Source organism: Cervus canadensis, chromosome 3 (assembly GCF_019320065.1).
Source record: "Cervus canadensis isolate Bull #8, Minnesota chromosome 3, ASM1932006v1, whole genome shotgun sequence".
Taxonomy (NCBI): domain Eukaryota; kingdom Metazoa; phylum Chordata; class Mammalia; order Artiodactyla; family Cervidae; genus Cervus; species Cervus canadensis.
In genome coordinates this window covers 41726095-41750309 of record NC_057388.1, presented here as the reverse complement: position 1 = coordinate 41750309, position 24215 = coordinate 41726095, and the positions used below count along the sequence as shown (strand labels likewise).

The following is a 24215-nucleotide window of genomic DNA, read 5'->3' as shown; positions in this document are numbered from 1 at the left end:
CTGGGTGCCATGATCTTAGTTTTTTGAATGTTGAGTTTTACACCAGCTTTATCACTCTGTGCTTTCACCTTCATCAAGAGGGTCTTTAGTTCCTCTTCACTTTCTGCCAAAAGGGTGGTGTCATCTGCATATCTGAGATTGTTGATATTTCCCCTAGCAATCTTGATTCCAGCTTGTGATTCATACAGCCTGGCATTTTGCATGATGTACTCTGCATAGAAATTGAATAAGTAGGGTGACAATATACAGCATTAATGTATTCATCTCCTAATTTTGAACCAGTCTGTTGTTCCATGTCCGGTTCTGTTGCTTCTTGATCTGCATACAGGTTTCTCAGGAGGCAGGTAAGGTGGTCTGGTATTCCCTTCTCTTTAAGAATTTTTCACAGTTTGTTGTGATCCACACAATCAAAGGCTTTTGCGTGGTCAGTGAAACAGAAGTAGATGTTTTTCTGGAATTCTCTTCATTTTTCTATGATCCAGCAGATGTTGGCAATTTGATCTCTGATTTCTCTGACTTTTCTAAATCCATCTTGTACATCTGCAAGCTCTTGGTTCATGTACTGTTGAAGCCTAGCTTGAAGGATTTCAAGCATTACCTTGCTAATGTGTGAAATGAGCGCAATTGTGTTGTAGTTTGAACATTCTTTGGGATTGCCCATCTTTGGGATTGGGATGAAAACTTGCCTTTTCTAGTCTTGAGGCTACTGCTAAGTTTTCCAAATTTGCTGGCATATTGATTGCCGCACTTTAACAGCATCATCTTTTAGGAAAAAGTTCAGCTGGAATTGCATTACCTCCATTAGCTTTGTTCGTAGTAATGCTACCTAAGGCCCACTTGGTTTCACACTCCACGATGTCTGGCTCTGAGTGAGTGACTGCACTATCGTGGTTATCCAGGTCATTAAGATCTTTTTTGTCTGGTTCTTCTTCCCAACTCCTCTTAATCTCTTCTGCTTCTGTTAGGTCTATACCATTTCTGCCTTTTATTGAGCCCATCTTTGCATGAAATGTTGCTTGGTATCTCTAATTTTCTTTGAAGAGATCGCTAGTCTTTCCCATTCTATTGTTTTCCTCTATTTCTTTGCATTGTTCTCTTAAGGACACTTTCTTATCTCTCCTTGCTGTTCTTTGGAACTCTGCATTTAGTTGGGTATACCTTTCCCTTTCCCATTTGCCTGTCGCTTCTCTTCTTGGCTCAGCTGTTTGTAAGCTCTCCTCAGACACCCATTTTGCTTTATTGCGATTCGTTTTCTTGGGGATGGTTTGTGTCACTGCCTCCTGTGTGTTATGAACCTCTGTCCATAGTTCTTCAGGCACTCTGTCTACCAGATCTAATCCCTTAAATCTGTTTGTCACTTCCACTGTATAATCATAAGGGATTAGATTTAGGTCATACCTGAAGCCCTAGTGGTTTTCCCTCCTTTCTTCAGTTTAAGTCTGAATTTTGCAATAAGGAGCTCATGATCTGAGCCACAATTATTTCAGGGCTTGTTTTTGCTGACTGTATAAAGTTTCTTCATCTTTGGCTGCAGAGAATATAATCAGATTTTGGTACTGACCATATGGTGATATCCACGTGTCGAGTCATCTCTTGTGTTGTTGGAAGAGGGTATTTGCTGTGTTCTCTTGGCAAAACTGTTAGTCTTTTCTCTGCTTCATTTTGTATTCCAAGGCTAAACTTGCCTGTTACTCCAGGTATCTCTTGACTTCCTGCTTTTGCATTCCAATCTCCTCTGATGAAAAGGACATCTTTTTTTGGTGTTAGTTCTAGAAGATCTTGTAGGTCTTCATAGAACTATTCAACTTTAGCTTCTTCGGCCTCCGTGGTTGGGGTATAGACTTGGATTACTGTGATGTTGAGTGGTTTGCCTTGGAAACGAACCAAGATCATTCTGTCATTTTTGGGATTGCACCCCAGTACTGCTTTCAGGACTCTTGTTGACTATGAGGGCTACTTCATTTCTTCTAAGGGATTTTTGCCCACGATAGTAAATATAATAGTCATTGAATTAAATTCGCCCATTCCAGTCCATTTGAGTTCACTGATTCCTAAAATGTCGATGTTCACTCTTGCCATCTCCTGTTTGACCCCTTCCTGTTTACCTTGATTCATGGACCTAACATTCTAGGTTCCTGTGTAATACTGTTCTTCACAGCATCAGACTTTACTTTCACCACCAGACTCATCCACACTGGGCATCGTTCCCACTGTGGCTCAGCCTCTTCATTCTTTCTGGGGCTGTTTCTCTGTTCTTCCCCAGTAGCATATTGGACACGTGCTGACCCGGGGGCTCATCTTTCAGTGTCATATATTTCTGCCTTTTCATACTGTTCATGGGGTTTTCATGTTGGAGTAGAGTTGATTAATATGGTTATGTTTGTTTTAGGTGTGAAGCACCTTGATTCAGAAATACTGAGATGTGAGTCTGTTTTACAAACTGATGGATTGTGTTGGTTTTTAGATGGGTTGTGGAGGTGCTTTCATATGCTATTGGTCCTTATCTGACTTGCTTCTCATAGTATGAGCTTTTCCAGATGCATCACTGTCGTTGTAAATGGTTTGATTCATTCTGTTTCATGGCTGAGTAATATTCCCTTGTATATATGGACCCTGTCTTCCTTATGCACCTCTTTGGTGATGGACAGTTTGGTCTTGACTTCCAAGTCTGGGCTATTGAAATCATGTTGCAGTGAATTTTCAGGTGTACACATTTTTATAGTTTTTTAGATATGTGCCCAGGAGTGGGATTACAGATAATTTAGCTCTAATTATTTTTTTAAGGAACTTCCCTAGTGTCTAATTGGTGGCTCTTACCACTTTACCTTCTGAGGAACAGGCTAGAGGCTTCCCCAGCATTTAGGTTTTAATGATGGCCACTCTGTATGTTGGGAGGTAATCCCTCATTGTAGTTAGAATTTGCATTCCTCTACTAATGAGCTATGGAGGTGCTCTTAGGCTCCCCCCCGCCACCCCGCACCGAATAGAACGTTTTGACTAAAATTTACCTCATTGCATATCCTGAAATTCACCCTCTTTTGTATTTTCTCGTCATTACCTACCAGTACATTTCTCTGGGGAGGTTTCATTAAAAGCTTGGCAGGCCTACGAGGCAATTCACCTAAGCACTGGTTTTCCAGTGGGAAGCATGGCCAGGCAGCAGTATTTGCTCATTCCAGGCACTGGTTCTACAGGGAACAAGAAGACTAGGGTAAGACCTGCTCCTGGCTTGTTCCTGGGAACCCCGGGTGCCAGAAGAGATGCTGTCTCAATTCTTCCACCCCTTGCCCTTAACCCTGGGACACATCTCAGCTTATACTAAGGATGGGTGCTGAGGTTGCTGTCCTCTGTGGTGGGGTCTCCAAGGAAGGAGACCGGAGGTGTGGTCCCTGAGCACCAGGAGACGTAGCATCTAGCTGACTTTTCAAAGCTCTTGCATCCCAGGGGTCTGACTTGTTTTCCGTGCACTTAGCTTAACTTACTTGTTGGATGGCCCTCCTGCATCCAAGACAGTCTGGTCCCAGCCCGAGGTTCCCGGCACCACAGGTCCAAGGGGGTTGCTTTTTTGGCACATTCTTCCCAGCTCTCTGAGCCCCATGAGAGTCCTGCCTTGGCATCCAGCCTCAGATACCAGGGATGAAATACCAGCCCCAAACAGCCAAGCATGTGGGGAATAAAGTCAGCTTTTTCCCCCTTTTGAGATTCCTTGGTGGCTCAGATGGTAGCGTCTGCCTGCAGTGTGGAAGACCCGGGTTTGATCCCTGGGTTGGGAAGATCCCCTGGAAAAGGAAATGGCAACCCACTCCAGTATTCTTGCCTGGAGAACCCCATGGATGGCGGAGCCTGGCGGGCTACAGTCCATGGGGTTCACAAAGAGTCACACATGACTGAGTGACTTGACTTTCTTTCCCTTTTAGATTGTCGTTTTTTAGTTAATGTTGGAATAGAGTTGATTAACACTGCCACATTTGTTTTAGGTGTGAAGCAGCTTGATTCAGTTCACTGAGGTGTACATCTGGTCTTTCTCGGACTGTTTCACATGTTACTCCACACTGTTGGGAAGAGTTCCCTGTGCTAGACAGTAGATCCAATTTTTTTTCCTGTTTTATACCTGTCAGTGTACAGATGTTCATGCCAAACTGCAATGTTATTTCTCTCTCCCAGCTTTCCCCTTTGGTGACCCTAAATTTTTTTTTAGCCGGTGAGTCTGTTTCTGTTTTACAAATTGGTGGTTTTGTATCAGTTTCTAGATTGTTCCTGGGGGTGACAGCGTATGCTGCTCTCTTTTTCTGACTTGCTTCTCATTGTGTGAGTGTCTCCCTGTCCATTATAACTGAACTGACTTCACTGTGTCATGGCTGAGTGCCCCCTTTTATATCCATTGGATGTCTTCCTCTTGTATCTGTTTGATGATGAGCAGCTGGGGCCTGGTTCCATTTCTGAGCTCTTGAAAGCATGTTGCAATGAAACTTCAAGTGAACGAATTTCTTCTCATTACAGTTTCACTCTGATATAAGCACAGATGTGTGATTACAGGTCAAATGTAGCAATAATTAGTTTCTTAAGAAACCTGCATAGTGTCCTCTGTGGTGGCTATTGCCAGTTTACCTTCCGAGCAGAAGGCTAGGAGGATTCCTCTTCCCCACACCTTCCCCAGCATTTACTATGGGGAGAGTTTTTAATGATGGCTCCTCTGACTGGTTTGAGGTGACCCTTCATTGTAGTTAACATTTGGATTTATCTACTAATGAGGGATACTGAGCATCTTTAGTGTTTGTCTTTTAGTAAAAACTCGAGAAAAATCTACCTCTTAAAATTGGCTTCCTGAGATTTGGCCGTGTTTTGAATTTTCTTTCAATTACCTGCCTGCATGCATACTACTCCTCCGAATTTTTGCAACCCTATGGACTGTAGTCCTCCAGGTTCCTCAGTCCATGGGATTTTCCACACAGGAATACCAAAGTGGGTTGCCTTTTCCTCCTCCAAGGCACCTGCAAATTTCTCCAGGTGATTAAAAGCTTTGCAGGCTTTCTGGTGAATTCAAAAGAGCACTGGTTTTCCAGTGGTACTTATAGAAGTGTCCACAAGGCGGCAGCATTCTCGAAGTCCCAGCACTGGTTTAATAGGGCCAGGTTAGGAAAAGCCCTGCTCCTGGCTTGTTCCTGGGAACGCCCGGTGCCAGAAGAAATGCCCTGGACTGTCTTCCGCCCCTTACCCTTTACTCTGAATAGATGTCAGCTTATGCCAAGGATTGATGCTGACGTTTCTATCTTCTGGGCTAGGGTCTCCAAGGAAGGAGGCTTCTGTGGGGACCCTGGAGCACCAGGATATGTGGAAGCCAGGTGATACTGCAAAGTTATGCAGCCCAGAGAGTCAGTTGTTTTTCCAGCCCTTGCTTACCTTCCTTGTCCAGTGACCCTCCTGCGTCAGGACAGTCTGGTCCCATCCCGAGGTTCCAGGCACGACAGGTCCAGGGGGATACTCTCTCACACATGCCTCCCAGCTCCCTGAGCCCCATGACTGTGCAACATGAGGATACAGCCAGCTCCGGCTCCAGGGATGAAATACTAGGCCCACAGAGCCAGGCATGCGGGGAATCGAGTCAGTAGATTCCCTTGTAGATTGTCGTTTAATTTTTTGTTCACGTGGGACTAGTGTTGATTAACACTGTTGTGTATGCTTTAGGGGACAAGCATCTCAGTTTACGTATCATGATGTGTACACCTAGTCTTTTTTGGAATCTTGTCCCGTATAGATTATTCCAGTGTTAAGAAGTTTCTCTGTGCCAGCCAGTTGGGCCAGGTTTCTTACTGATTTTTATCTGTCAGTATGTAAGTGTTAATTCCAAGTTGATTGTTTATTCTTTCCTCCCAGCATTTCCCTTTTGATACCCTAATTTTCTTTTCTACGTTTGTGAGTCTGTTTCTCTTTAGAAATTGATGTGTTTGTATCTCTGGTCAGATACCACTTGCAGGTTATATGGTATTCTAGTACGGTTTATCATTCATTTTTGGTTGTGTGAGAATTTTTGTTGCAAGTGTCTGATTTCATTGAGTTTCATGGCTGAGTAATTTTCCCTTCTGTGTACCCCGTCTTCCTGAACCATCCTGTGCTGATGGCCAGTTTGTTGCTGGCTTCCAGGTGTGGACAGCATGTTGCAGTGAATGTGAAGTGCATATATATATATATATATTTATATTTATATTTATTAGTGTTTCTTTCCGATATAAGCCCAGGGATGTGAATACAGATCAAATGTAGGTCTGCTTACCATTCACGGAACCTTCATAGTGTCCTCCTTTAGTAGCTTTACTGGTTTCCCTTCGGAGAATATGGCTAGCATGTTTCCTTTTAAGCAGCTCCTTTCTAGGACTGATTGTAGAGTTTTCAATAGTGGACACTCTTGACTGTCCCGAGGTGATCCCCCGTTGCAGTTACCGGTGGCATTTCTGTCCTATAGAGTGCTGGTGTGTTCCTCTTATGTTTGTGTGTTTTAAAGTTTATTCGCTTTGCTTGGAGGATAATTAGTTTAAAATATTCTGATTTATTATTTTTTGGCCAGGCATCACTGTGAGCTGGCCACAGGCATACGTGTCCCCCCATCCTGAGCCCCACGCGCACCTCCCTCTCCAGCCGTCCCTGCAGGTCTCCCAGAGCACCAGCTTCGCATGCCGTGCTTCACTTCGCCCCACGGTGCTCATCGGTTTACAAGTTATAATGCACCTTTCAGTGCTGTTCTAATAAATGACCCCAGCCTTGCCTTCCTGCACTGTCCAGAAGTCTGTCTACTTTCCATCTGTTTCCTTTGCTGCCCTATGTGTAGGATCGTTGGTACCGTCTTTCAGGATTCCATACATGCTTTAATATACGGTCTGTCTTTCTCTGTCTGACTTACTTAACTCTGTATAATAGGCTCTAAGTTCATCCACCTCATCAGAACTGACTGAAGTGCGTGGTCTTTTTTTTCTCAAATAGCTGAGAAATGTTCCATTTCATTTATGTCCCGTAAATTCCTTATCCATTCATCTCTCAAAGGACAGCTAGGTTGCTTCCACATCCTAGCTATTGCAGATAGGGCTGCAATGAACATTGGCATACATGTGTCTTTTTCAGTTCTGGTTTCCTTGGGGTATGTGCCCTGTAGGGGGATTGCTGGGTCCCCTGGGGGATTATGGTAGTTTTAATTTTAGTTTTTTTAAGGACTCTCTTTATTGTTCTCATAGTGGTTGGACAGACAGATAAACATAGAAGTGGACAATTAGGGTAGAACAATAAAGTTTCAAGATTAAGTTAGGACAGAAACCTTCTCCGTCACTCCCTGCTGACCTTCCCTGTTCCATCCTGCACATGGATGGCACAGCTTCAGCCTTTACTCTGAACTTCCTAGTCCAAGCAAAAATCAAAGCATGAATTTTCTCCCAATGACAATCAAATGAATAAAGCAAATTGCTCTGGAAAAGAGGAGCTTTTCCTGGTACAGGGAACTGAGAGAAATGTTTCTGGGGTGAGTGTGAAGGTGGGGTGGAGGTTGAGTGGGTACCCAGTTCTAAAGACAGCCTCATGGGACATACTCGGCAAGTTTCACAAGTGGCTTCCTGGGAGAGACCTCAATGCAGCTCAGTGGCAGAACAGCAAAACACATTTTGTGAAAGTTTATAGAACCCAGGAATGTGACCCTGAAATGAGCTCCCCTGGTGGCTCGGCGGTAAAGAACTACCTGCAGTGCAGGAGCTGCTGGAGGTACCGGTTCAATCCCTGGGTCAGGAAGATTCCCTGGACAAGAAAATGGGAACCCACTCCAGTATTCATGCCCGGAAAATCCCATGGACAGAGGAGCCTGGCGGGTTACTGTCCATAGGGTCGCAAAGAGTCAGACATGACTGAAGTGACAGCATGCACGCATGTAAGACCCTAAAACACAGCTTCTTGTTGCTTAACCCAAGGATTAAATGTAGAATAACCTAAGGTATAGTACTTAACACATTTGTTTTAGTTATTGGTTCACACCTGCTTACCCCCAAAGTGATCATCTTATCACGTCAGGACCACATTTAACTTTGGTTTGATTAGTGGTAGAAAACTTCAAAGGAAAGGAATAAGGAGAACCATCTTTGCGTGTGACTCTCCAGCAGTGATCACAGTCCTCTGCTTTGAATTCTATGTACTCAGAAAGTTAGGTTCATAAGAGATCCAGGATCTGCACTTACGTCGTCAAAGGTTTTCTTTACTATTTCTAGAGGCTGACCTCCTGAGAGTTTTGCACTAGCTGAGCAAAAGGACTGCATCTAGGTCAGTCAGCTTCTGGCACTTATGGAAGAGAGCCTTTACAAATATTTAGTGAAGTCAGCAGTACTCAAAGTTTTAAATTTAATTTTCCCTTTGTCAGTTGTGTTTGCAAGTAAGATCTTACATTACTATATAGTGATTACTGTGTCTGATTCAGAAAGAAGTATATGCATTTTCAGTAGAAAAAAAAAAAAAAGATTTATCAAATGACTTTGGTTCTTCTCAAATAACCCTTCTCTCTATAATTTAGGCCAAAATGTGCTCATGATGATATATATACCTTCTTTTTGTTTTTAAATTAACTGCTGCCTTTCTTTGTACACACAGGAGCTTGATAAAGAACTCCCGGTGCTGAAGCCATATTTTATTGATGACCCTGAAGAAGCTGGAGTGAGGGAAGCTGGCTTAAGAGTCACATGGCTGGGACACGCGACAGTGATGGTGGAAATGGACGAGCTCATCTTGCTCACAGATCCCGTCTTCAGTGCTCGGGCCTCCCCATTGCAGCACGTGGGCCCCAAGCGGTTTCGTCGTCCCCCATGCGCTGTCGCCGAGCTGCCCCGGATAGACGCGGTCCTTGTCAGCCACAATCACTATGACCACCTGGACTACAATTCTGTCATCGCTCTCAATGAGCGATTCGGTAACGAGCTGAGATGGTTTGTGCCTTTGGGGCTCCTGGACTGGATGCAGAAATGCGGCTGTGAGAATGTGATCGAGCTGGACTGGTGGGAGGAGAACTGTGTCCCCGGACATGACAAGGTCACCTTTGTGTTCACGCCTTCCCAGCACTGGTGTAAAAGGACTCTGATGGATGACAACAAGGTTCTCTGGGGCAGCTGGTCTGTCTTGGGGCCTTGGAACCGATTTTTTTTCGCAGGAGATACTGGTTATTGCTCTGCTTTTGAAGAGATAGGAAAAAGATTCGGCCCTTTTGACCTTGCAGCTATTCCCATTGGAGCGTATGAACCACGGTATGTAGATGTCCAGAGAAAGCATTCCTGCTACATGGTAAATCAACTGGGCTCAAAGTAGTCATGATACATATAATTTGTGATTTTATTGGTGGACTTTGTTATACATTGGGTAGGGGCCTATGCGTCAGACTCAGTTAAAACTTTTTTTTAAAATTTCAAAACATTTTAATTAGTCATATCAGTTAAATAATTATTCAAAATCAGAAATTATATTGCCAAGAAAGAACACCACAGTTTAAAGAATTACTACACCCAGCGCAAAGTTCATGTACTATTCCAACTAAAGTTAAACCCATCAGCTGATAATCATATCTGACCCCGGCTTTGCCTTTCACATGGAAGGTACTCTCCTTATAGAAAGAACCACCTTTTGCTCCATGACTGGACTGCCCCCATCCCCTGCCCTGTGTTGAGGGCAGAAAAACCAAGGACTTGGCCTATGGCACCAGTCCCTGCCAATGGTCTCACTTCAGTCAGCAATGCAGTCATTCGGGTCAAAAGTTTCACGACTGATGGTTTCAGTGGCCCTCCAACCTCTCTGCACTCATCACCTGACTTCAGAGCAGATAAAGGTCACACTAGCATTTGAGACCCATCCACTGCCTATCTTTTCCTTAACTATTTAAAGAAAAAAAGAAGTGATTTCAAAGAACTTGGTTAGATTTCAGTGGACTGTGGTTGATATGTACACGTGAAGAGAAAAGAAACACTGAAAATAATGAGATAAGGGCTAATTTTAAAAATGTTGTATTTTCTAAGGTGCATGTGTAGGGTCATGTATGCAGACAGAATGGTATGTAGGATGGCATTTTATTTAGGCAGTCCTACAAAGAGAAGAAGGCTGACACAGATGAACTGATTAAATCTGAGCATTTGTTTCTGATTTTGTTATACTTAAAACTTTTTTTTAAGTTCATCATAAACCATTTCATTACTATTTTTATTAATGCTTATTTCTCCCTTTTTCCTCCTAGTTTCTTCATTTAAGGGACTAGATATTTTTACCTTATTGAAAACTATTATGAACCATTAACACTACCAGAATTTCCCTTTTCCACATACTTCTGATTCTGAATTCTAATGAAATCTCTCAGAATATCAGTCAACCTGTTTACACATCAATTTTATATGGTATTGATCCTTATTCAATATATCTTCTTAGTATATTAGAATACTTCTTATATGTAATTGTGAAAAAAAGTTTTCATATGTAGCAAGATCCATGTGCCATATATATAGGTGATGATACAGTGTGTACAGCCTAAGTATACAAATGCACTCATATAATTCCCTTTCCTGCTTGCATTGAGGCTATCTTGTTCCTAAGATGGGAGAAGGATCGGGGAGGGAACAGTGTTTGCTCTAAGTAATTAAATCATGGTAGCCTCTACTCTGCAATCCAGTTATCTGGTCAGTACTTAAAGTTTTAGAAGTAATGTTATCAGAAGCATTTCAAAGTAGTCTATAAATGTAAGACGATTACACCCAAAATGATTTTCAGTGATCTTAGAATGTTTTCATCCTTACATCTGGGATCCCCTGTCATCAAGTTTCCTATCCAAGTCAGGTGGGATTTTAAGTTTTTAATTTTTATACCTGAGTGAACGTTTTAAATTTATTTCAGACAGACATGAAGGTAGAAAGGAGTATGTGTATTTCTTTGATTTGGAGTCCAAGTTTCAACAAATCAGCAGAAACACCTGACTCTACAGTGGAGCCAGGAGCAGCTGTTTGCGTCCTGCCGCCCCTGGGTGCAGGTGACACAGCAGAGCGAGTGCGTCTCTCAGCTGCTGCTGAGCAGGACACAGGGGCTTCGTCCTGAGCCCCGCGGCTCCTCACCATCCGTAACGCCCCTTGTGCTGTTGCAGACAGATTGGCTTTTCCATAATGTCTCTGAAAACCGGAGCAGCTCCCTGCTGGAGCCAGATCGCTTAGTTTTAACTGCAGCATGAGCTGGCCATAGCAGACCCAGGATATAAATAATGTGAAGACACTGTTGCTTTCCTGAAGTGGTGGCTGGGAAAGCAAAGGGTTTACTTCTAGGTAGTACCTTTCACTTATCAGAAATAATTCTTCGTCCTGAAAGTGCTGGTTGTGTCAACTAAGTCGGTGCTGTATTTGATGCTCTGAATAAACTCTTGTTTAATCCTCACAACACCCCTGTGAAGTGGGAATAGCTACCATTTCAAAGACAAGGAAGAGGCAACCTGGAGAATTTGAAGTGGCTGCCAAGGCATTCCCAGGAATTGGTAGAGCCAGGGTTTATGCCCAGGCCCCCTGTCTCCAGAGCTCTGCTCTTACCAGGCATGAGGCAGCTGGTCAGCATTTTTACACTCTGTCCAGTCCCCCGAAGTCCCCCTTTTTCTTACCAAACCACACACCTCATCTGTGGTTGTATGATGTTTAATTCAATCCTTGATTAGTAATTGGATTTTTTTTTTTGCTCCTGATATTATAAATTATACAGTAATTTTTGTTTGCTTTTCACTTTTAGCATGTTAAAAAAAAAATGGTTTCTGTAAGTTATTCAGGTTATTTTGCAACTGAAGTTTTGATTTTTGTTACCCATTATTCCACTTCTTTGATTAGTACCAAGACCAAATCTTTTTAAGATAAGACATTTCTTCAGAATAAATTCTCAGCAAAATGAAAATACATGTGGAACAAAATCTTACTAGTCAAAGGGGAGTTTTGCTTGAGACTTAACCTACTGTATAGTAGTTTGTACAAAAAATATTTTAGTGGTCTGAGGGAGATGGTTTTGACTACTGTGACTTACTCCTGTGTAGAATCTTAAAGGTTGATGAAGCAGTAATTAGAATTTAGTGTATATTTCAAAGGCCATATTTAATAAATTACTGTTTTCTAAGGTGGTTTATGAAGTACCAGCATGTAGACCCAGAAGAGGCTGTAAAGATTCACATTGATGTTCAGACAAAGAAGTCTGTGGCAATTCACTGGGGAACTTTTGCCTTAGCAAATGAGGTAAGTACGACTGTGGTCACAGTGACTCATTGTGTGTCTGACACAGGACAGGATTCAGGCATCAGTGTTACCTGGCAGTGTGTTCAGAAACCAGACTAGAATCTGAACCTGTGTGGTCATCATAGTCATCAACGTGAATTACAGTGGTAAATGGTTAATTAGTAAAACTATTTATATACAGTGAAAAAAACCTCTTCATTGCATGGGGTCTTTTGAATTATTTATATAACCAAAAATATATGTGGTCTTAGGAAATAGAAAAATGAATCACCATGTCATTCCTCTCAAGGCAGGCTTTTGTTTCAGTGGAAGATAGAAGATATGTACGGAATTGCTCTAAAAATGTTAAAAAAAGTGGGGCAGATAAAGGGGTCTCCGAGTCAGGGACTGTTACTAATTGAAGGGATCAGGGAGAGCTTCGTGGAAGAGGTGACATTTAAACCTGGCTGTGAGAAGGTAAGGAAGAAGGCATCTCAAGATGAGGAGACTGTCGCATGGAGATGGTGAGCATTGAGTTCAGCCAGAGTATGAACGCTCTCAAGAGCAGCAGGGGAAGTAAGGCTGGACAGCTTAGAGCTTTTCAGAAGTGTTATTTGTCCAGTAAACACTGACTGTGTGTCTGCTGTGTGCCAGGCACTGGGATAAATAAATGGTGGTTTTATTCCTAGACTAGTAGAGAAGACTTCCTTTTCCTATAAGGGTCCTGGACCCTAGAACTCTGCTACTAGGCAGAGTTGTGGGATCAAACAGAAGCTTAGCAATAAGCTTTCTCTCCTCTCCTGGAGCCAGGGCCTGTCCTCAGCAAAACTTAGAAACGGACAAGTGAACGCAGCTGCTTCTCCTTGCTCTCCATGGCACCTTCCACATTCCAGGGCCTCTCTGCAGGAGTCCTCTGCTTTTTAAGCATTCCCTCTCTCTGTCCTTTTTCTGGCCTGCCTTCTCCCTGGTTGCATCTTATTCCGTAATTAACACACTGCCTGCCCCCTGTCTACTCCCTCCCATCAAAATCCCCACTCTGCAGTGGTACGATCCTGAGCTATACTGCTCGGGGGACACAACAGAATCAATAGCTGAATGACCATGGGCATAGGAAGGGTGAAGGAGAGTGTGTGTTCTGTGTACACAGGTTTACCGCTGTATTTAGTGGCGGTGTCTTATTCCGTGTGTGTGCATTCCATACATATATAAATTTAGATATAAGTATGCTTATTTATGGTCCATTTATATTTCAGCAACTTAGGTGAAGTAATAGTATTTTATTAAATGCTGCAAACAGAAGAGTCAAAGATGAATTCTAGATTTTTAACCTGAGTAACTGGGAAGATGGTTATGCTCTTGACTGACTGAGATGGGAACTTGAGGAAAGGAGAGAAAAACCTCAGTCTTTAAGAGTTATTGTATTATTCAGTCTTACTCCTGTTAAAAATCTAACCTTCATCTTTACTTCTTAATGAAACATAAAATACAAACTCATTTAGTCTTTTTGACATTAGTTGTATAAATCTGACAACTGTGAGTTTGCTAAATATAAAGAATTTGTGGGGAGGATGTTTAGCCTATGCTTTGCAGACAGTTTAAAATGATTTGCATGTAAACAGTTGTAATAACTGCTTCCTACAGTATAAGCAGCTTAAGGATGTCCTTGACTTGGCAACACTTAAGTCAGAGGTTGCTGTATATACATTTTATCTGAGGAATGTTGAGTGAATTTCTTACATGTATTTACGCATTTAAGTCACTAGTTTCGGTGGAAACAGACTGTAGGCACTACATTATATATGTTAACGTCTTAAATGACCAGTCCATTTTGAGTATCTTCTATCTTACAAAGGGAACAGTTTGAGTTTTCTGGGGCTGGTAGCTTGGCCTTCAGTGGGTCCAGACTGCTGGGAGCTTTCACCACTTCCTCCTATTTATGTCTAATCTACTATCTTGATTAATGCATGCTGTTTGGTCCCAGGGCCATGGGGCATTTCTGTCCTTCCTGCAGGACTAAAGTGCCTGCACTAAAACAGTTTTCTTGCCTACTTCTCAAGTTATCTTCTAGATGGTTGAAGCAGCCAAGAACTGACCTGTGAAGACACTCACAGAGATAGTGCAACATCAAAATCCATACTAAGTTATAGCTTATAATTAAAGTTACAGTTTAGGAAAGAAATTATTAGTGTGAGATAATTGTGTAAGTGTTTTATTATTGGCTGAGAGTTGTAGAACTCAGGGGAAGTGGGGAAGAGTTTCATCATTTTGAAATCTCTTAAAAACAATTTTGCAAAGGAAAGCTTCTTGACTTGGGCTATTAAAGTTATATTTCACTGGTGATATATTAGCAATCTCCTATGTGCAAAGAAAAGACTAACAGATTTCTGTTATCAGCTGACCTTAATAAGTGGCTATTTCTAGGAATACGGGGTAACCAATGCCTAGTTAAGCTCAGTACTCAGCAGACAGTGGCAACGCATCTCTGAACACAGCCATAAACCTAGAAGTGAGCAAGCAGGGAGGAAAAACTGGAGTGTGGCCAGTAACTGTTAGCAGATCTGTGCATCTGAAACCATGGAAAACTTGCCTGGTTTTCCTACTGCATCACTGGCTGGCCCTTCGTAGTCTCTATGGCTGGTTCCTCCTCTCCCTCCCAGCAGTGAGAATGTTAGGACTCCATCGTCCAGGGACCCCCTTCTCTTCTCTAATGGGTTACTCCTGGGGGAGCTCACCAGGCTCATGGCTTTAAACACGGTCTGTGCACTGTAAGCTCTCTAACCCAGGTTTCTCCCTACAATCCACGTTACCTACTTTTCTCCACTTGGATGTCCATCAGGTTACAAAACCTTCATACTAAAAAGTTAAAAAGCTTCATACCAAACTTCCTTTTCTTTCCTCAAACTTGTTTCTCTTATATCTCAGTAAATGGCAAAATCCTCCTTCCAGCTCCTCAAGCTAAAATCTTTACTGTCGTATATCCTCTGTCCCACTTTCTCCAAATGCAGTCAGCTCACCTTTCAGACTATGTTTGGACTCTGACTGCTTCTTATCCTGTTCACCAGGCCACGCTGCCCCTTGCTGTCTGTTCGCCACACTGCAGAGGGCAGCGACCTTTACCCCTAAATCAGATCATGACACTTCTCTTCCCATAGAACTGCCCCCCAACCCCCAAGTCAAAGCCACAGCGCCTGTAAAGCCCCGTGCAATCTGCTCCTTCAGGTGTCTGTTCAAGTGCTGCCATCTCCAAGAGGACTTTTTAGGTGGTTGTATTTAAAATTAAACCTCCACCTCTGATACTGTTTTGTCCCCAGAACATATCACCCACCCCAAGACTGTTTTCTTATTTGTTCACTTCTTACCTGTCTGTGAATTGGGATGTAAGCTCCAGGAAGGCCAGCACTCTTATTTGGCTCCCTGACCTGGCTACTCCGGGTACTCACAAGACACCACTGCCTGAAGGTAGCAGCGGACTTACCGCCGGCGATCAGAGCAGAGGTGGGCGATTTTTACTCCTGCTTTAACTTTCACATGTTACAGCTTTTCTGATTGAAATTGAAAAAAAGAAAATAAAAACCCTTTCTGTAACAGCTGTTTTCCCCCCTTCTATTTGATATAAAAAAGCCACTATCCAATGTATAGATTTAACTCAGAAATAACCGGTGAAATGACTTATGTTTTATACCTTTTACTTTAATAATTATAACACACTCAAGTGCTTTTAATTTATTTGGAAAACATTTGAGTAGGTTGAAACATCCTTCAGTAGTGTGCTAGCTTCACTTTTTTTTTTTTGAGCTAGGTGAGGAAACACAATGAAACTCCACTTGTCAAATCTATTCTCCAGCTCCCTCTTCACTTCTCAGGCTACAGAAGTGGTATCTGGCAGGGGATGACAGCCCTTCTGCAGGCAAGATATTGTCAAAGATATTGTCTCTAGTGTTTGCTTACACACAGATACTCTTCCTTATAATCTTAAGTTTCTATATTTTCCCCAAATATTGGTAACAATTCTTTAGCACTGGTTCCATTTAAACTAGAATTTCATGTAGGGAAATAGTGATCAGAGTTCATGCAGTCTAATGTTCAATCTAAGTTGGCACCAAAGTTGACATACATGGTGTTAGATAAATTGAAAGTGATTGACTCACTTGCTAATCTTTCGATGAAATGGAAAGATATTATTTTAAGCAGGCTATGTTGGTTATTTTAGTTGAAATCTTGTTTGAACTATCCTCTCAAATATAGGTGTGCTTAATCTTTTTCCACTTTTGTTTCTCTCTGCCCTTTGCCAGCATTATTTAGAGCCTCCAGTGAAACTGTGTGAAGCTCTAGAAAGGTATGGACTTAAGACTGAGGATTTTTTTGTCCTGAAGCATGGCGAATCAAGATACCTTAATACTGATGATGAAGATGTTGAGTAATATGAACATAAGAGCTTTTCATGAAAAAGGCATCATTTGATATACATGTGAAAAGACGAAGAAATTCATGAATATTATGATTTTTTACATTTGGAAACAACTTCTGTAGGTTTATGTTATCACCTGATACTAATATGATTGCTGGTCCATATAAACAAGAGTTCAGAGGTGGGTCATTAAAATCCACATTAGCCAACTCATTATTTAAGGTCCTGTCTCAGTGACATAAACACTGCAATGGGTTTTGTTTTTTTTTTTTTTTACACTAAAGCATTCTGCTTTCATGGTAGAGTTTTGAGGTTATGAAAAACCGATTTTAAAAACTCACTTCTCTGTTTTTATTCTTAGGGGCCTTCTGCAAGGTAAGTCAAGGCTATATACCTACCTAGATTTTCTCAGAGGCCTGCACAGAGAAACATTTTTTATAGTCACAGTCACAGTAAATTATGACATTGATTCCCATATGCTTATAGCAATTTGTGCTCTATTAAGATTATGCCAAATGGTAAGTGATTTATTTTTTTAAACATAAAAACATAGTTTGGACTAAGTTACCATTTGTAAAGACAATTTTTCAAAGAGGAACAGGATATTCTATGACACATCTACAATCCTTATGGCAGAAGCCCTCTGAGCTGGGAAGTGTGGTTATGAGACATGACTTATGAAATTTTCTATTTCTAATTTAAAAGTCAGACCTGCTCAGCACAAATATAGCTGCAAGGAAATAATTTAAAAAGACAAATGCACATCTTATATGTTGATAGACCATATACTTTGGATTTTTATTTTTTCCCTATTCCATCTCCTCTCTATGTATATATACTCATTTTTTTTTTCTGGTTTCTTAGCTCAAACTCCAATGTCAGCGAGATTTATAAGTATTCTATGTTTTACATGATTGTGATGTCTTATATTTTTATATCAAATGATCCTTAAGCACGGTTCTACTTGTATTAAGCCTGTGTGGAATGTTAGTGGTTAGTAAGAGACAGTGATTTAGTCGTAGACGGGCTCTACAGGTACTTGGTGACTGTAACCCTTCCTAAGGGGGAGAGCCGAGCAGAGAAGCCTGTTCTGTCTCCCTGATCGAGTCTCAGTAAAATGAATTTTATTCATCCAAAGTAATCGGAGTACAGGTTTTTCTACACTAAGTGCTACCCAGGCAGTGCCCTGTAATTTCTTTCGCACATATATGCACGTAGCCAATCTGAACTTCAGTCCTGCTTCCACCGTGGACTTTCTGTGTGCCTCAGTGTCCTCATGTGCAATAACAGGATGACTCCCACCTACCTCCAAAAGTGAATAAATAATAGTCATTGGTGGTGGTGTTTTGTTTTTTTTTTAAGCACTTTGAAAATACACTGCCTACTATAGATAGGTAGATTTGAAAGTGGAAAACAGGCTACTGCTTTTGATATATTTTCATATATTCAAGCATATATAGGAGCAGTAAAACATTGAGGACTGACAAGTTTATCTCCTTTTCCTGCATTTTGTAAATTTGCAGAGTTATAGCCAAAATAAATGTAAATAATCTTTATTAAAATTTCAGTATTTCTAGCTACAAAGATGCAGCAAATTTGTTAAGGGGAAATGTATATGTAATACAGGTAAATGTATATGATTTGAGGGCACTAAAGCACAGAAAATTTCCCCATAAAATAAACATTCAGAAGGGAAAAAAAAAACAAAACACTTTCACTCCAAAGGAACATCTCGCAAGCAGACAGGACTCAAGATGTTAGGCTTATTGGTGGATTATCTCTGGCACGTGTTGCCCTAATACTAGCCAGTGCTCTGTGGTCACCTTCCTTGCTGTTGCACGCCAGACTGAAAATTCATCTCTTACCTCATCTCTGTGAAGCAAGCCATGCACCTCTTGCTTAGTTATTTTTTCTCCTTGAATGGCCTCAATGTTAATTTTGTTTTCACATGTATTGTTTCACTGAGGGTCTCCAAGAACTTTAATTGGACCTGCCTCATTTTTCTAGGCTTCCTCCATGCTTTATAATTTTTATCAACATTAGCATTCTTGCCACTTTGGCATTTTGTTCTTTAAGTACATTGGGCTTCATCTTTCCTATCTACATTTTGAAGAGTTTTATGTGCAAAGCAGACAGATTTTGAAAAATTAGAGAAATCCCCTCTGTTCCCTCCAGTCAGTTTAATACCTTTCATTTGTCTTATCCTCTAAGTCAATTTCATTTTTCTCTTTGATTAGTCAGTATCCATACCAACATGTAAGATTTTATTGAAATTCATTTCTCCTGTGGTCTGAGGAGCACTTTGATACTCATTGCCCAAGAGGGTGCAGCCATCAAATAGGACCACCTAAAAAAGTAAGATGTGCCCTGACCTGCAAAGGTAAAGATCTAACTCTGCATTTTCACTGTGTGATTCTTTCTAGATAGTTAAAATGACTCCCCCCTGCCGATTTTCTCTAGCAGTTTGACATTTCAAACTCAATGCTCTGATCCCCAGGAAAAGAATAGAGAGAGTTTTAGAATCCAGTGCTGCTACAACACATTAAAATCTAACCTTGATTTTAATGTGTGTACATTTTGAATATATATTTTCATTAAATGAGGAAGACTACACAAAATTGCTATAAAGAAATGTGCCTTTCAGGGAAGTAATACTTAACGTTTGCATCACTGAAAATGATTCTTAGTGCTCATAATGTACAGCTAGTTGAGAATTTTCATCATATACTGAATGTTTTCTACTGTAAAAAATATTTCTCCCAAGTTTCATCTCTGTATCAGTATAACCCTGAGAAAGCACATTTTCTGTTTGAGGATTTGTAACTTCCTATGGAAATCTATGTATTTAGAAATGAAATTTAAAGTACTCTTAAAGATTTGCCTTAAATATGTGAATAGGAAACCTGCTTGCAAACTGATTTACTTAATAACTAAGCATGGTGGTGGTCATGAAATTGAATATTACAAAACATGGGGATGTGGGGTAGAGAAGGGGAAGTCAAACATAGCAAATTGTTACAGTAGTTTATGGGACAAAAATACTATTAAAATAACTGCTGAGAATTTTTATCTTATAATTTTAGTCATGTAAAATATAGATGAAAATTAATAAAACTTTTCACTTTAAGGGAGAGAATAATCTTGCCACTTTTTTCTACTTAAAAAAAACCTATGAATTTTTTACTGTGAGCATCCATTCTGAATTTTGAACACTAGACTAAGCACCTGTACAAAGAAAAGTCATTTCCTCACTCTCCAATCCTGCTCTCAGGAGACTGGGTTTCATTCTAGATATAACAACATGCCTATATATGAATGACAGAAGCATATATCCATATATAAGCATATGTTTTTAGATTTAAAAAACCACAAATGGAGTCACATTATAGCTATTTTTCTACAACATGTATTTTGCAAAACAACTGTATTTCATGGATGTCCTTACGTATCAGCACACTGAGACTTCTCTTTAAAGACTAGATAACTGATTTAACCAACTGCCTTTGGATGAATTTTGATTGATACCAGTATGTTATACACAGTAAAGAGGAGTGGGTATTAGGAAACATTTTTCCTAATAGTTAAAAGTTTTCATGGACGAAAAATAGATTCTAATGATTAGAACAGACCTGAGTGGCAGGTGGCCTTGGGAGTACAGGATCTCATCACTACTAGAAGAACAAGGTCCTTCCTAGGGCAGTTAGGAAACAGTGTTGCTGTCCCAGTGGAGTAACTGCAAATCTCTTTCGACAAGGGAAGGGTAGCTTACATACAAAACGTCATTGTCGCTCCGTGTAGAGGGAATAGCTGAAGTAGCTTACCAAAAAGCAAAATAAAAACAGTTTCAGAACAAGCTCTTATATTCATTTGGTATCAGTAAAATGGTCCAAAGCAAACCAGAAGACCATGGCAAGTTGTAGCTGTGTTGAAGATGAAATGTATTTACAGTACATGATATTTACTGTTTAAATTCAGCAGTTGAAAGAATCTCTTTGTGAGGAAGGTGAAAAATGAGAAATTTCTGTGTATTACTTCTGGACTGCATTACTCTGGAAAAATATGACCAACCAATTAGAATTTTGGTATCATTGTTACCTTCTCCTTCACGTCTGCATCATGGTGATGAACTAAAGCTTTCATTTTCTGGGCACATTCTTTTCCATACAACAGGGAAAACAGTGAACCTGCAGGGAAAGTTGGCTGCGTAGCTAAACTGCGCTCTTCGTTGAGGCAGTTTGTTATATTCTGAAGCAGTGTGAGAACTCGAAGAAGAATCTCCTTTGGTACATGGCCATCAAGAAGTAAAAGGAATGATGAGTCCACCTGAAATAGAAAACAATGAGAATTAAAAATATACAAAAACATTTTCCATGGGTCTTTTCACATGTACTGAACACATTTTAAAAATCCTGTTATGGAAAACTGTTCCTGAAACAGCATAACATAAATGTGTAAAATCTTAAGCACCCCTGTATCATATACCAAAGGAAACAAGAGGTTTTGTTTTTAATTTTTTATTTATTTTTTCCCAATTATTTTTTATTAGTTGGAGGCTAATTACTTAACAGTATTTTAGTGGTTTTTGCCATACATTGACATGAATCAGCCATGGATTTACATGTGTTCCCCATCCTGAACCCCCCTCCCACGAGGTTTTGTGTCTTAGCTTAAAAATACTGTTTTCTTGGAATCCTAGAATGTAGTCATTTTTCCTCTTTAAGATCCATCATATATAGTCGTCATGGAAACTCATTAATTCAAGGTGCCAGGTGTAAGGGCTGAGCAGATGAATAATAAAACAGGGTCCCTTTTCTATAGGATATTCTATCATAGTACAAACTATGCTTCCTTCAAAACACCACAGCTTTTAATTATCTTGCTCATTTCTTACATTTTCTGTCTCCTCTACCTAGACTGTAAGCGGCAAGCAGGCAAGCACCACATCATGCTGTACTCACTGGTATATCCTAGCACTCAACTGGGCATCAGGCGCATGGTGGGGCCTCCATGAATACTAGTGTCCCTGGATACTGAGATACACTGGGCATTAACAGGTCAAGTATAAAAGGTGTGATAAGTACCCCAAATGAACAGACACAAAAATTACCATCTACTACTACTAGGGAGACCTTTCCAAAACAGTTTTCAGAAGTAAAATATGGTTTTTATAGAAAATTGAAGTGATTCATATAGGCAAAGGTAACCAAAACAAGGAAAAACCGCCTCTAATATTGCTCCTCAGGGAGAATTCCTGTTAATAGTTTGGGGTAAAGCCTTTCCTTCTGGATCTGTCTGTCCAAACTGATATATTTGTATAAACAGCACAAATATGCAGGTACTTACTTGGGCATCAAGAAGTCGATCTGTCATGGCTGGATTTTCAGACAAATTCAAAAGAAGCTTCAAAACTTGAACCTGAAACAAGAAAAATATCAGATTATTTCAGACAACCAAGCGTGGATTTTCTCTACCTGACGTGCTGTCTCCCAACCATGTCCATATTTTAAAGTCCTGCCTGTTCTTCAAGGTCTAATTTAAATTCTCTCCATTCCACGAAGTCTTCTCCATTCATTTTACTTAAAAAGCTTAGTTTTTCAATTATACTGATAGGGAGAAAACAGTCAATGTCTTCACTTCCCACCACTGGCCCACACAAATACTTAACACAGGGTAACTTTAACATGTTACATAAATAATCTTTATTATGATTACTGTTACATAAAATGTGATCTTTGGAACAAAAAAGCCATCTCTCAAACTTCAGTTTATTTCTACTTTAAAGTATGAGAATGTAGGGAAAGTCTGGTTATGAAGACTTACAATATGGTGCTTTTTATTAGCTTTCTGGGATTCCTGGTGCATACTGTTATGTGAAAAATTTTATAGTCTTTTAAACAGACAGTGATATAATCAGCAAAAACATGTTAACAACTTACACTGGACTAGCTAAACTACTTGCATTCTTTTTTTGGCATTTCATTTTTAGTTGGAGGATAATTGCTTTACATCATGTATGGCTTTACAAATAATTGCCATACATCAACATGAATCAGCCGTAGGTATACACATGTCTTCTCGGTCTTGAACCTCCCACCCCACCCCACCCCCTCTAGCTTGTCACAGAGCACTGGGTTTGAGCTCTCTGCATCAGCCAGCCAGTTCCCACTGGCTATCTAGTTTATATATGATAATGTATATGTTTCAGTGCTACTCTCTCATCATCCCGCTCTCTCATTTCCACTGTCCACATGTCTGTTCTCTATTTCTGCATCTTCATTGCTCCCCTGCACATAGGTTCATCAGTACCATCTTTCTAGATTCCATATGCATGTGTTAATATATGATACTTTTCTCTTTCTGACTTCCTTCACTCTTTATAATAGGCTGTAGGTTCACCCACCTCATTAGAATGGACTCAAATGTGTTTGTTTATGGCTAATATTCCATTGTACATATGTACCACAGCTGCTTTATCCATCTGTTGATGGACATCTGGGTTGCTTCCATGTTGAAGCTATTGTAAATAATGCTGCATTTCAGTTATGGTTTCCACAGGGTATATGCCCAATAGTGGGATTGTTGTATTATATGGTGGTTTTATTCCTAGTTTCCTTTTTTTAAATTTTAGGATAATTGCTTTTCAGAATTTTATTGTTTTCTGTCAAACATCAACATGAATCAGTCATAGGTGTACATATGCATCCCTAGTTTTTTTAAGGATCAGAACTTTCCCTAATCTCCTTGCCCTATGGACCCTTTGCTGGGAAAAGACGATATGCTGCCACCGTGTGGACACTTCCCATAATTACAACTGGAAAAACCAGCGCTGAGAACTGTATTATTGCAAGGCCTGCACAGCTATTAATGAAACCTGCCCTGGAGAAATGTGCTGTGGTAAGCAATCAAAAGAAAATTCCAAATAGGCTCAAATTTCAAGCCACTTCAGGAGTTAAGTTTTGCTGACAATATTCTTTTAAGAAATGAAACACATAAGAGGATACTCACCATCACTCATTAGTAGAGAAATGCAAATTGTCACTACAATGAAGGATCACCTTGCACCAGTCAGAGCCATCATTAAAAACAACAACAACAACTGCCAGGGAGGGCGGGGTGAAAAGGAACCCTCCTAGCCTGTTGCTTAGACAGTAACCTAGTGACGGCCACGAGGGAGGACACTATGGAGGTTTCTTAACAAATTAAGTAGGGCTACATCTGATCTGGAATCCCACTCCTGGATATATGTCTGAAAGAAACTGTTGAGACAAAATTCATGCAGAACCACCCCAAATGGTATTTGAGGAGAAAACCAGATTTTGAAAAGTCTCATGCAGCCAATTATGCACTGGACAAGAATTTTTCACATCCAACAAATGGAAGCAAACAAAATGTTTATCAAGAGGGGAATGGATAAGGAAGTGACACATGTACACAATACAATGTGATGCAGCCAAGAAAAAGAATGAATTATTGTGATTTTCAGGAACACAGGTAAACGAGGGGGTGATTAAAGGAGTGAAGAAAGTAAGAATCAGAAAAGTACAAATATCAAGTACCACTTAAAAGTGGAGTCTAAAAAT

The 24215-nt window shown here is 40.5% G+C and overlaps 2 protein-coding genes across 8 annotated transcripts in view; one reads left to right on the top strand and one right to left on the bottom strand.

The window, feature by feature from the left end:
* Positions 1-19766, top strand: part of NAPEPLD (N-acyl phosphatidylethanolamine phospholipase D) — a 98584-nt gene extending 78818 nt beyond the window's left edge. For all 7 annotated transcript variants that reach the window (XM_043462967.1, XM_043462961.1, XM_043462964.1 and 4 more), the window contains 3 exons: positions 8614-9260; positions 12134-12248; positions 16520-19766. In XM_043462967.1, the coding sequence (XP_043318902.1) occupies positions 8614-9260; positions 12134-12248; positions 16520-16648 (891 nt within the window). In that variant the 3' untranslated portion in view covers positions 16649-19766. The remainder of the gene's footprint in view (positions 1-8613; positions 9261-12133; positions 12249-16519) is intronic.
* Positions 19767-20025: 259 nt separating this feature from the next.
* Positions 20026-24215, bottom strand: part of ARMC10 (armadillo repeat containing 10) — a 68541-nt gene continuing 64351 nt past the window's right edge. Inside the window, exons 5-6 of the mRNA XM_043462970.1 lie at positions 21979-22050; positions 20026-20958 (exon numbers count right to left, since the gene is read on the bottom strand). Of these exons, the coding sequence (XP_043318905.1) occupies positions 20707-20958; positions 21979-22050 (324 nt within the window). The 3' untranslated portion in view covers positions 20026-20706. The remainder of the gene's footprint in view (positions 20959-21978; positions 22051-24215) is intronic.